Source organism: Ursus americanus, chromosome 1 (genome assembly GCF_024610735.1).
Source record: "Ursus americanus isolate L20-20 chromosome 1, mUrsAme1.1.p, whole genome shotgun sequence".
Classification (NCBI taxonomy): Eukaryota; Metazoa; Chordata; class Mammalia; order Carnivora; family Ursidae; genus Ursus; species Ursus americanus.
Genome location: NC_142127.1, coordinates 100687696 through 100701940, shown reverse-complemented (window position 1 = coordinate 100701940; position 14245 = coordinate 100687696). Strand labels below are relative to the sequence as shown.

At 46.3% G+C, this 14245-nt stretch overlaps 1 protein-coding gene across 3 annotated transcripts in view; it reads left to right on the top strand.

Annotated features, from left to right (window-relative positions):
• Nucleotides 1-14245, top strand: part of NGEF (neuronal guanine nucleotide exchange factor) — a 103022-nt gene that overhangs the window by 67281 nt on the left and 21496 nt on the right. For all 3 annotated transcript variants that reach the window (XM_045794105.2, XM_045794104.2, XM_045794106.2), the window contains one exon: nt 6242-6543. In XM_045794105.2, the coding sequence (XP_045650061.2) occupies nt 6242-6543 (302 nt within the window). The remainder of the gene's footprint in view (nt 1-6241; nt 6544-14245) is intronic.

Genomic DNA, 14245 nt, shown 5'->3' with positions numbered 1-14245 from the left:
CGGGTTCCTGGCGGGCTCTGAGGGTCCCGCTGCTCGTGAGGTGTCGTTGCGTTTCTCTGACCAAAGGTATCTGATGTGGCTAAGGGACGTTTTTGACGTATTTGGCTCTAAATGGTTCCATAGGCAAACTGTCATGTTTCAATAGTGCTGTATAATTGGGCTTCAGCAAATGGATTTCTATACTGCTTTCCAAAGAGGTCTACCTGCCCAGCCCTTCCCTGGGGAAGGGCCCTCTGTCCCCTTGTCATTTTTGTCAAAAAGACCAGGGTGAGGATCTCCTGGGCCTTGCAGGAGGGGGTGCTGCCTGAGCCCCGCCTGGGAGAAGCCCGGGGAAGACCTGGGGAGACAGCAAAGTCTGAGTCTGGCTTCTGCAGGGACTCAGGCTCAGGAAGAAGAGGCGTGGGGGACTTGGCACAGGGGAAGGAGGGGTAAAGTAGAAAGAAAGTGGGCACCTCAGAGGCCCCTGGGTTAGGAAGGCAAGCCTGGTTTCACCTGCTTTTCCAGGAATGTGGCCCAAGGTGCAGGGCACAGCCTGTGTGTGTGCCTTCTGCACAGTTGTGGCTGAAGTACTGTGTAAACGCTGAAAGCAGACTGAGAGGGTGTCCCAAGCATCCGAGCACTTAGGTTTAAAAGTCAGAAATTGCTAATGACTTTCAGCTAGGTCCCATCACAGTCACCAGAGGTGGCAGTGAATGGGTAATGTGGGTTCCATTATTTGGAAAGTGGTACCAGCTGCTTAGAAAATCTTTTTGTTCTTCAGTGTTGTCAAAGCAGCGACTGTTTATTCGTTAAATGAAAATTCTAGGTTCGGAAACCCTCTTCCCTAAATACATCATTGTCGTCCTCTATCCCGGATGTTCAGGTAGACGCAGAGTGTCTTGAGTAGGGGTGGAGCTTCTTTTGCCCCAGGAGACCCTGCCTTCGGGAGACTTCTGGGGCCAGCCCACTTTTCCCTGGAAGGGTTTTTCCAAACTGAATCCCCAGAGGAGCTGAGGCCCCTGCACAGCTGGGGGGCGGGGGGGGGCGGAGTGCACACCGAGGTGCTGCGAAGCCACGCTGACTCCAGGAATTTTGTGGAATTTTGTTGGCGTCAGGCTGGCTGGTGATGGTGGCGGATTTTCCCTTTATTTGCTGGGAGGGGCGGATCTGAAGACAAAGACTCCTCAACACCTTTTTCTCCCACCTCTGCCACACGGTCCTTTGTGGTGAGGAAAACCACCTGTGCCTTGGCAGACTTGGAAAACCTTGACTTCCTCCCTCTCGAGAGGGATCTTCTGGGGCTCCCATCAGTGTCGTAACTGGGAAGGACAGGGAGTGGGGGTGGAGAGCTCCTTGCCTCCTTTCACAGAGAGATAGGCTCTCATCTGCATTGGGGCGTGTGGAGACACCTCTCCTGGAGGCGGCTGGGCCTGTTAGGCTGGTGGCACAAGCTTGAAGCTGGGACTCAGGGACTCAGGGCTCTGGCATGCACTCATGCTGGCCCTCATTCCCTCCTGTGGCCAAGTGTAGGGACTGACGTTCAGAGTCTTTTCTCCCACGGCCCCCTTCCGGTACCTGCTGGTATACTTGGTGAATATCTTTTCCTGGCTCCTGGGCTGGATCCATAGTAGTTGCTCACCAGCTGTGACGGACAGACGGATGACAGCACTGAGCTGTCAGCACCTTCTCACTTCCCTCATCATGGCCTTGGGGCCTGTGAGAAGCAGAATCCCCCAACAGCCCTCCCTGCTTTTAGCTCTAGGAAGGAGTGAATTCTTTGCCAGGTTATCTGGAAGGGACAAATTCCTACAACCACAGTAGAATGAAGCAGGAAAGAAAGTGGAAAATGTGTATGGGCACACTGCAGATCGCCGTGTTAAGAGTCTGCAGTGTTTCCCACGGAGGCCGGAACAGAATTCCCCCGGGCTCGCGCATGATCCGGTGCACAACTGTCATTACAGATCACAGGCCCTGAGCCCCTGCCATTGGTTTCGCGTGCATGTGCACACTGTTGTTGTCTCTGACCTGACACATGCTTGACACATAGAAGGTGCTTGCTAAAATATAAATGACCCCCCCCCGCCCTTTAGAAGCTTGTGTCTGAATGATTCAAAGAAAAAAGTGATTCTCCTCAGAAAGTGAGATTTTGAATGACTCCAGGGGCTTTGGCAAGAGGAGCTGGGGACTTACCCTCTTTTGCAGAGCAGCCCAGCCAGCCTGGTACAAAACATTTTAAGTAGGAAAGATGGGAACTAGGTCTCGTATATCTGCATGAATATACTATACCAGGTGCAAGGTTTTACTGATAACGTTCATTTTCATATGAAGTTGTGTTGCTGAATGTACAAAATATAAGATAGGAAAGCAAGAGAACAATGAGTACAGAAATTTAATCAGCTAACATGTAACTTCTCAGGTAAACTATGCTATTAGTCTGAATTTTAAGACCAATAAAAATAAACAGGCTATGAAAAAATGGTTACACAGTGTATCAGATAACTCTTTGTAGTCACAGTAATTCCAGGAAAACTGGTATTTAAATTCATATTCTAAACACTTCAGAAAGAGGTATAGAGTTTTAAGAAAATTCTGAAATTACTTGTATTAGGAGTCTTTTGCTAAAAGTAACAGAACATCTAGCAAAAAATGACCGTAAACAATGGCAGTATTTTTTTTTCATTTAGAGGTAGAAAATTCTGAAATTGGTTCATTCAGCCAAGCAGTTACCTAGCTCCTTTCCCTGCACCATTCTCAGCATTTGTGCTTCGTGTCACAAAATGGCTGCCACAGCTCCAGGCATGGCATCCTCAAGCAGCCATATGTAAATGCAAAAAAGAAAAGTTTTTCTTCAAGTGTCTACTGAGGACAAACATCTTTTTGGGAAATTCTTCCCTCTCTCTCTCTTTTTTTTAAGTAGGCTCCACACTGTGGAGCCCAATGTGGAGCTTGAACTCACAACCTTGGGATCAAGACCTGAATTAAGAGTCAGACGCTTAACTAACTGAGCCACCCAGGCGCCCTGGGAAGCCTTTCTCAAAGATGTAAAATGTGCCCTTACTGTCCTTGGCCTGGTTGTGTCATGCTCATGTCTAAACCCACCACTGGCAAGAGGGAGGGAAGTATCACTTTTTTTTTTTAATTTATGTGCATTTCTTAAGTTTATTTCCTGGCTTTCAGCATATACATGAGCAACCGGTACACTTTGAACCTAGAGATTAGGGCTGAGTGCTCTCTGTAACTCTTATAGGGCAGATGAGGACATATTTTAAGGGAAATTTACATCGGATGTGGACATTTATTTTCTAAGTCTTGAGCCTAATTTCTGTGATTTTTCTCTTGTCAAGGGACTCCCTAAGGCTAGCCATTATACTGCTGAGACAATTGAGAGCTCTCTAAAGAATATTTTCTTTTTTGTTTATTTTGTACTGTTGTTTTGTTTTCCCTTTAGAGAAAATTTTTGTTAATTTTTTTTTTACTTTTTAATTCCAGTTAACGTACAATGTAATGCTAGTTTCAGGTATACAATATAGTGTCACAATAGGTTTTGATCGGTTAACATTCATCCACTTCCCTGAGCACCGAATGGGTCAGCGCCCAAACGAAACCCCTCCGCTACCAACTGGGAACTCGGGGTGTGAGGGGATAAGGAGAGGCAGCCAACAGCGTCTGCCATCATGTGATTTCAGAATTGATATTTTCAGTCTGGCTACCCGCAATGCTGATACTTTGTCTCTTTTCACCATATGTATCACACCGAGATGCTGGAGGTAGAATTTACCCGTGATGTGCCCACCGGAGCATGTGTAAGACATATTTTTGAACTGTCAAAAAGATGCCAAATTAGTTAGACGCTTCGGTGAAGCTTCGACACTGCATTTTTTTCTGAAGTAGGCTCCACACCCCACGGCGGGGCTTGAACACATGACCCTGAGATCAAGAGTCGAATGCTCCACCGACTGAGCCACCCGGGCGCCCCGAAGCTGCATCTTTAAAAGCGGTTCAATTCCGCAAATATCTGAGTGCCTGCTCGGTGGGAGGCTCATTCGCATTGAGAATGAATCCAAGTCAACTCGTGCAAACTCGGTTTCTTTAAACCTCTGTGAACACGGCGCGTGGGAATCACGGGAGAACTGCTGGCTCAAGGTCAGCACCACCGTTATGTCTTATGCTCACGACCAGCCCGGGGATGGAGTGACACCACACCTCCGTCCTTATAGGTCTGCAGCCCGGACTGCATGGAACAGAGACTTCGCTTTTCTCTCTCGTGCCTTTGTCAGGTGACCTTCACGTTCTGTTCGGCTGGATTGGCACATGGCAAAATCACAGGATCTTAATTTTTTTAAAGTAAACGCTGTACTTACCATAAAGGCTTTATAATTTCGTGTCATGGAGCAAAGGAAGCCAGCTAATTAGGTCCACAGGGCGGATTTATGAGGCTCCCGTTGATGAATATAATTTATCCGGCCACATGTAGGACTTCAGAGTTAGTCTGTTTTTCTGTCCTTCCTTTTTCTCCTGTTTAGGTGTATTTAGCAGTGAGATAAGAAAGGAACAATCACTAGCATCTGTACTGCATTGTAAGAGAAAGTGCTTTACAAGTGGTACATTTATCCCAATTACAATTTTCCTGGGAAAATTGCCTTTCTTTTATAGGTAGACATGTCCAGGGGCCCCAGCTGCTGTCTAGACCAGTATGTTCAGCTAGCTGCCTGCTGGACCTCTCCAGCGTGGTGCCCCTTGGGTGCCCCTGGATCTCTCTGCTACCCCCATCCCCCAGCACCAGGCAGTTCCCAGGACCCATCTTCTATTTATTTATTTATTTATTTATTTATTTATTTATTTTAAAGATTTTATTTATTTGACAGAGATGGAGACAGCCAGCGAGAGAGAGAACACAAGCAGGGGGAGTGGGAGAGGAAGAAGCAGGCTCATAGTGGAGGAGCCTGATGTGGGGCTCGATCCCATAACGCCGGGATCACGCCCTGAGCCGAAGGCAGACGCTTAACCGCTGTGCCACCCAGGCGCCCCCCCCATCTTCTATTTAACCCTGTTCCCTGAACCAGGCACGTGGTTCCATCCCCCCCACCCACATATAATTCAAGCCTCCATCGTCACCCCCTTGGGGATTTAACATAGCATCTCTCTTCCTATCCACCCATCCAAAGATGGAGACCAGAGCTGCTTGCTTGACATCTTTCGGGGCCTCCCTCTTGCCTATGGGATAGACTGCCACCTCAATGGCATGGCAGGCAGACAAGACCTTAGGGGTCTGACCCCCTCCCCACCCAGCCTCCACTTCCCCTCCCTCCGCCCCTGCCAGGACCACCCTCTTTCCCCTGAGGCTTTTGTGCTGTGAAAAGACAGTCCCTCCACCCCAAACCAGGATGTCTGAAATGGGTTTTCCCTCCGAGATGCTACATTTGTGCTGATTCATATGCACCCCAAGTCTCCTTGGAGACTTCGAATGCATTTATTTTAAGTACAGTTGGTCAGGGAAGTAAGTTTGAAACTGTAAAAGCAAAAAAGGAATGTTTCCCTTTTGAATCATAAGGTTGATGAAATATTGGTTTTTCCTTCAAAATGAGAATTTACAACTACTCCCATTTCACAAATGAACATCCTTGAGTTTTAATATTGAGGCATTTAAGGCCCGGGAAAGCGTCCTGTTGGGATATTGAAGCATAATCGGGACATTTCCATCAACTGTGCACACTGGTTATTAACACATCAAGTTCTAGACTTGTTGTTTGCCAAGTACGTGTGGGGAAAGCGTATATTTGTGTGACTGGATTCTGACCGTGCGCAGGGATTTCTTTATTTGTTGGAAAGAACTTCCATATGCTGGGGCACCTGGGTAGTGCTGTCGTTAAGCGTCTGCCTTCGGCTCAGGGCGTGATCCCGGCGTTATGGGATCGAGTCCCACATTGGGCTCCTCCGCTGGGAGCCTGCTTCTTCCTCTCCCACTCCCCCTGCTTGTGTTCCCTCTCTAGCGGGCTGTCTCTCTGTCACATAAATAAATAAAATCTTTAAAAAAAAAAAAGAACTTCCATATGCTGATCATTCCCAAGAAATGAAGACAGTGGCCGTTCATGGGGCCGTTCATGGGGCCCTCTGCGGAGCCGGCGCGGGGCTGGCTGGCTGTCTCTACTCACAGGCGTAGCACCTGCCCTTGATGAGAGGGCCAAGTCTTGACCTAGTGGTTGGGAAAGAGCGTCCTCTGATATCTTTCCCTTTTCTTCATTACAATTCTGTTTGCTCCCAGGGCTCCTGTATCAGGAATACCGAGATAAGTCAACACTCCAAGAGATTGAAACCAGGAGGCAGCAGGATGCGGAAATACACACCAGTGCCCGAGGTTCCCCTGCCAGCGAGGAGGCTCCAGAAGAGGAGGAGGACGAGGAGGAGGAGGACGAGCCAGCAAGCCCACCCGAGAGGAAGGCTCTGCCCCAGATCTGCCTGCTCAGTAACCCGCACTCAAGATTTAACCTCTGGCAGGATCTCCCCGAGATCCAGAGTAGCGGGGTGCTGGAAATCCTCCAGCCCGAGGAGATCAAACTGCAGGAGGTAAAGGGCCGCCCAGGGGTGGGAGCTCCGTTCAGAGCATGCGGGCGTTTTTACCAACATGGGTGAGGCTTCCTCCGGGAGGAGAGGCGCCCCCGCGGGCTCACCAGTATTCCTGGCAGGGTTTAGCCATCCAGGACCCGCAGGGAAATTCACATTATTTCACAGGCAACAAAACACAGCTCGTTACCTTGTAGGAGAGCTCAGCCCAGTCGGGAGTGTTTGCCGCGTAGCTGTGTCGGTAGAGAGCAAGGTGGCGATCTTTCTGCGCCCGGGACTGTCCGGTATTCCCGGGGACACACGTGAGCGCTGGTGCCCTCGGTGACGCCGAGCTCGCTGAGCCTGTGAAGAAAGTCAGCCCCCTGTGGTTCACGTCCACGGCTTTATTCCGGAGTCCCGCGAACCTTGCTGAAAGGGTGCCGAAATGGAGGGCCGTGCCTTCCCTGCTCCACTTGGCGGCCCAAGCCGACCTTACCCGTCCGCTAGGCCGAGGCAAGAGCACGGGGCTGCCTGACGGTTTGTTGCTAGCAGGAGAAATGATCCACGAGAAAGTTACAGGAGCGGAAATGCGGTGCTGAGAAATCTGCGTGTGCATTTCAGTGGAGCAAAGGTTACCCGGGTGTAGAGAGAAAGCCCGTGGTCTAGAGAGACGGAACCCGGCCGATGAAGGGCAAGGGAAGAGAACGGTGGGGAGGAATGGTGACCATGCACCTGTGTGTTCACCGTTGAAATTCCTGAAGTGGAGATGGTGGGGGAAATGAAGAGATTTGGTTCAGTGCGATGTCATCAGCCGTGTCCTGTCCCCCATACGCACACGCCCCTTCAGACCTGTCCTGGGACTTGTACTAGCCCCAGATGTCCTGCCTGACTTGAACTCCGGTCCCTCCTGCACAGGAGTCTATAGATACATTTGCTCCTCTCGTGTATTTACAAGGCAGAGGAACCGGCACACACTGCTGGTGAGTAGTCTCAGGACTGAGACTACTGCTGACTAGGGTGCGCTCGCTGGCTGCTGGGGAAGGCTTGGGAGGCTGGATTTGTGCAGACCCTCCCACACCCAGTCTGGAAGGATCAGGAGGGATCTGTTGCAACTTGACTCCCCTTAGGACTTGTGAGCAGGGATTTGTAAATGGCTGCGTCAGGAGTTTCTAATGAAACATCTGATGTAAATAATGGGAAATCACCTGTTCCCAATGTGGCTTCTCCCTGTTTTACACAAAAACACTGGAGGAGACGTAAAGAAGCCACTCGCCCCCAGCCAGAAATGAAGCACGTGGGGGATATCTCCACTGAGGCAGGGGGAGCTGAACTGAGAAAAGCTACCCCGTGGAAGGTGCCAGAACATGTGGAGAAATTCTCCTGCAGTGGTCTGTCCCTCCTACCTCGGAGCTCCCCCAGCCACAGGCAGGGCCACCGTGCCTAACTTTGACTTTCACATAAAAGGAATTATGCAATACTGTTTTGTTTTTGGCTCCCTTCACACAGTATTACCACCACGGGACCTTTTTTTTCTGTCCCCAGAACAAGGAAAAAAGACCAGTTTCTGATGGAATGCTGTTTTTTTACCTTGATAATTAGAGAGGTAAAGATTCAAGTCCTTTGGAAAGCTTAGAGATAAACCCTAGTAGAACTTAAAACATGATAAAGCCTTCTACGACATCAGCAAGGTTAAAAGCAGAGAGGACAGGGCCTTTGTAATAAAAGCAAACAGTAAAAAAGCCCCCCAAAAATAGCATAAAATAAGGCGGCAGAGTCAATAGCAAACATCTTAGTTATCATGAGTGTAAATTGCTTAAATCCTCCATGGAAAGACGGAAATCCTCCAACTGATTGAAAATCTAGACCCATTATCCTGCGAGACAGGATGGAATCCAGGATAAGTTAAAGGAAATGGGCCATTTTGTGTTATTAAAGGTACCCTTGACATTGATAAAGGTATCGCTTTATCTTTAAATGTTTTAAAATTAAATAAGCTACTCATCAATAGATTTTCATTGTTTAAAAAATGCAGTGCAAACATGTGTTGGCCTTTCCTTGGCTCCTGGCTTCTCACCAGAGGACCGGCCGTGTCCGGCTTCTCTCTCCGGATGAAGGACAGGCATAATGCACCAGGTGGTTGGGGGGTCAGACATTTGGGAGGAAGACTCTTAGGTGCAAAATCCTCACGGATCTTTATGAGGTCTCCTCCGTATTTACACTTGTTCTATTCAACAGCAGTTCGATTTTGATTCGGGTTTTTAGCAACGTAGAGCCTTCAGCTTGGTTTTCATGGAAACATCTCCCTGTGTCCTGAGTGCAGCTGGCTTGAGTGAGTGCAAGGACGAACACGAGGGGCTCCCAGGTGGGGAGAGAAGTGTGCGGCGGGGGCGGGGGTTGCTCCTGGAGAGTAGCCTGCCGCCCAGAGCGCTGGCAGATCCTGCACAGCTTTGCAGGGAAACGGAGCCATTGACTCAGCAAGTGGCCGCGTGGGGAGCCTGATTAGGGGAGCTTCTGTGCGCCCGGCCGCGGCTGGTCAAGACGGAAGTGCAGTTTAAATGGTGGGCAGGGGTGCCTGGATGGTGCAGTTGGTTGGGCATCCGACTCTTGGTTTTGGCTTAGGTCATGATCTCAGGGTCATGAGATCGAGCCCCACTTAGGGCTCTACGCTCAGTGTGGAGTAGGCTTGAGATTCTCTCCCTCTGCCCCTCCCACTCATGCATATGCTCTCTCTCCCCAATAAATAAATCTTTAATAAATAAATGGTGGTGGACGCTTCGTGTCCAGGGTTAGCAGACTTCGCGATTTTTGCTCTCATCTGCCCATCTGTTGGATGAAAAACTCGTTATCTCGTTTTAATCTGCCTGTCCTTGCTGACTTGTAAATTGAGCATCTTTTCATGTATATATTGGTTCTTTCCACTTCTTTTTCAATGACTTGCCTGTTCTTATCCTTTGCCCTTTTTTCTGTTGGGTTGTTTAATTTCTCTTCTTGATGGATGGCAGCTTTTTATACATTCTGGCTTTTACATTTTTTTAAGAGGCTTAAAATGTTTTCTTCCGTCGTATAGTATGTGAGAAGTGATGTAGCATGGGTTTGAATCCCAGTTCTGCTACTTCTTAGCTGTGTGACCTTGGGCAAGTTACTTAACCTCTCTGTGCTTTAGTTTCCTTATCTGTAAAACTGGGATAATCCTAGTACCTGCAGCACAGGGTTGTGAAGATAAATGAGTTAACAAGATAAAGAGCTGGACAGACTGACCTCAATCAAGCAAACTTCAGTGGCTTCTTGCTTTGTGGTATCTTTTTTCCACATAAAAACATTTTTATGTAGGAAGTCTGCCAGACTTTTTATTTTTTTGAAACCTAGTCTCCTGGACGTTATGTCTATGATCAGGAAGGCTGTTCTTAAGAGGTACACTTTACAATGAAAAGGTAATATTACAAGCTATTATGAACTGGCAGCCAGACTCTGGCAGATATGTGAGCAGACGTTGCTGTCCACACCATACTATTCTGCAGGAGTGGGACATCCCATGGGTATTAGCAGTCTGCAGAAAGTGATGAGGTGGGTTAAAATATTTTTACTGAACTTTGCAGTCGCTGAAGGTGTGGTGTGTACTGCAGCGGCCGCTGGCCAGTGGTCGCTACTGAACACGTAACACGGCTGATCCTCATGGAAACGTGGTGTGTGTATAACATACACACCAAATTTGGGGGAAATAAATAAATAGAAAGAAAGCGAAGTACCTTATCAATAATTTTTCTATTCCATGCTGATACAATATTCTGGATATAGTAGATTAAATAAAATATGTTAAAATTTTCCTGGTTCTTTTTACCTTTTTTAATGGTTACTAAGAAATTTAAAATTGTCTATGAGACTTCTATTTCTGTTGGACAGCACTGCCCTTCAGAGAAGCAATCTTATTATCCAGTGTCCATAAATACCACCAAAAAGTGGTTGTATATTAAGCCATAAGAAAAAGTTCATTATTTATTAAAATTGTATCAGTCATAATCACTCACTATAGTGCAGTGAAGCAAGAAAATAAATGTAAACAATGTAAAAACCTCAAATCAGAAATGTTTAAAATGCTCCTAACCTTTGAGATAAGAAAGTAAATCTTACATCGACAGATTATTTCTAAGATAATGAGGAGGATGCTATGTGGAATGCTGCCAAAGCTGCATTTGGATAAAAATTCACAACCTGCAGGCTTTAATTATTAAATAAGGAATAAATACAAAATTGAACTAAGAGGTCAGGTTTAAGACATTCGGGGTGGGGGGATGCACACACAAACTCAGTCCTAAGGAAAGCAGATGTAAAGTGATAAGATGCTGGCCTTCCTAGGAAAATAGAAGCTACCAAAAACTGACTCAAAACTAAAAATTTTTTAAACACCAAAATAAACCAGGTAACCAAAAAAATCTACAAAGGAGATGTTGCACCCAGATGGCTGAGTTGTGCCCAGCAGTCAAAGCACAGAGTAGTCCCTTGTCCCTTGGAATAGTCTAGAACACTGCTGCCGAGCAGAACTTTCTGCAACGTTGGAAATGTTCTGTATTTGCGTCCCCCAAAGTCATCAGCCACGTGTGATTATTGAGCGTTTGAAATGTGGCCGGTGCAACTGAAGAACTGAACATTTAATTCTATGTAACTTAAACTTCTGCTTTAAGAGCCACAGGTTGCTACAATGTTGGTCAGGAAATAGAAGGGATCATCCGTTCTTAAAGGACCAGATAGTAAGTATTTTAGGCTTTGCGGGCCGTATAGCCTCTTTCAAAACCACTCCGCTCGCCTGTAATGTCATAGCTGCAAATAGCGCGTGAAAGGATGGACAGTCCAGTTAAACTTTCTTCATGCTTCCAGTTGGCCAGCCCATAGGCTATGGTTTGCTGACTTGTGGTCTTGAGCATGGAAAAGAGGGAAATACAGAAATCATTTGAAAGTATTAGTAACCAAATCTGATCAGTAGCGCACACACACATTAAAACAAAATCCACATAAAGACTTCACTCCTCTCTTCGTGATCTGTGGGACCAGGAGACATGAAATCAGTCAGGATGTAGAAGAGTTGGGTGTCATCAACCAGCTGGAATTCATCACATTTCTAGGACACTCCACTTGATTTTTTCAGGTGCACACAGAATATTCGCCAAGGTCGACCATAGCGCACTTTAACAAACTTGAAAGAATTCAAATCATACAAAGTATGTTCTCTGGTCATAATGGAATTAAAATAAAAATTACTGGTGTAAAGATAACAGGAAAATCTCCAAACACTTAGAAATCGAGGGACACATTTCTAAATAATCCCTGAGTCGGAGAGAAAGTCTGCAGGGAAGTTAGGTATAAACTGTCCCTGTTCACAGATGATATGATGATGGTTTATATAGAAAATCTCAAGAAATCTACAAAAAAAAAAAAGCCCTCTTCCAGCTAATAATGATAATACACACTAGCTTAAAAAATTTTTAAATACAATACCAAGTGCTGGTGTGGATGCGGGACAGCTTGAATTCACGTACATTGCTGGTGGGATTGCAAAATGGTCTGGCCGCTCTGGAGAGAGTTGGCAGTCTCTCACGAGCGACCAGACACCGTGCAGCCCAGCGGTTCCAATTGTAGCTGTTTACCTAGAGCAGTGTCTCAAGAGCGACATTATGACATTTGGGGCTGGATCATTCTTTGCTGGGGAGCGAGGGGGGCTCTCCTGTGCATTGTAAGACGTTTCGCAGCATCTCTGCTAATAGATGCCAGCAGACCCCTACCCCCAGCTGTGACAATCAAAAATGTCTCTAGACCTAGCTGAATGTCCCCTGGGGAGCAAAAGTAGTTCCTGGTTAAGAACCCCTGTCCTATAGAAATAAAAGCTTACAGTTTATTAAAAACCCTGCACATGAATGTTTAGAGGAGCTCTATTCATCACAGCCAAAAACTGGGAACAGCCCAAATATCCTTTAACAGATAAAGAGATTCTGGAAGGTCCGTACAAGGGCGCTTGACTTAGTACTAGAAAGATCTGTTGATACACAGCTGAGGTCAATTTCAAAGGCATGTTGCCGACTGAAAGAAATCAGAAAGGCTGCACACTGTGAGCGCATCTGTAGGACCTTCTGAACAAGACAAAGTTACAGTGACGGAGACCAGATCAGTGGTCTCCAGGGATGGGGGGGAGGGTGTGACTAAGGATAGCACAGGGGACTTTTTTGGAGTAATAGAACCATTGTGTGTCCTGGTGACAGTTGGTTATAAGAATCTATACCTGTGTTAAAATTCATAGAACTGTGCATCCAAAAGTCAGTTTTACTGCATTTTAATTTAAAAACTAAAACATTATAAAAGGGGGGAGAAAAGGAAAAGAAACAGGTTGAATGTCCTCATTCTGTTCAACCCTATCAAATAAGCACTCTTTCCCACACACCCCCAAAAATAAAACCTAGATCTGTCTCACTATGACGTAAGGCAAAAATTTACATAAAACACAAGAAAATCAAATCTGGAGATACATTAAAAGAATAACATACATTGAGGGGTGCCTGGGTGGCTCGGTCAGTTAAGTGGTTAAGCGTCTGCCTTCAGCTCAGGTCATGATCCCAGGGTCCTGCGCTCCAGCCCTGTGTTGGTCTCCCCGCTCAGCGCAGAGTCTGCTGCTCCCTCTGCCTCTGACCAGCCGCCCCCCCCCCCCCGGCCCTGCACTCGTACTCTCTCTCTCTCTCTCAAATGAATAAATAAAATCTTTAAAAAAGAAAAAAAAGAACACACATTGAGCACCTCTGCATGATTGCAAAGATGGTGTAAAGTTTGCGGCCAGAATTTATCCTATCAATAGGCCAGAGGAGAATACCCTGATCTTCAAAGATATCGAAAAGGGAGGTAGTACATTTATTTCCAGCTGAACAGAACTCACGATTCTTTCTGAAATTTATGAGGAATATCTTAGGTCTATATTCAAGATCACATTTCATGCAGAATTATTGGTGGCAGTAAAGGCAAGACGATGAAGCTTGCTAAATGCTGATGTTGGTCTGGAAGTTTTAGCAAAACAGGGAAAGAAATAAGAGATAAAGCTGTAAAGAAGGACAGTCAAAGCCACGCCTACCTTCCAATGATGGCGGCCGACTTAAAACTCTCAAGGGAGTCAGAAGTCCCGGATCTGTACTGGGCATTTCAGGGAGACAGCTGAGTGTAAGATAAACGTACAACACTTAGCTGTTTTTGTACGTGTCCGCAAAACCCAGCTCTCGATCGATTAGTGAGCTCTATCGATAAGAAAAAGATGAGTATCCCAAAGAACAATGGACAAAACAGTTCTCAGGAAAACTGCCAGTGGCCAGTGATTAAATGAAAAAAGGGGGAAAATCTCAGACTCACTGGTTTAATCGAAGAGGTTCAAATTAAAGCAACATTGAGGTACTAGCATTTCAAATGGCAGAGACTTTTAAATATAAATATATTTAAAGCCTGGTGTTGGGGGATTTTTCAATGAGTATACTCAAACACAGCTGATAGGAAGAAAATAGCAATATTTGTACCAAACCCTTGCAAGGGGATGTTTGCACACTGTCTAGTGTTTCTATTCCTAGAAATTTATTTTGAAAAATCAGAAATGTGCACAAATAGTCATTTATTACAATGTTCATCCAGCCAAAATTAGGGGAAGAATGGCGAGAAGAACTGAACTGCCCAGCGATAGGGGAAATTTAGTAAGACCGTGTACAGA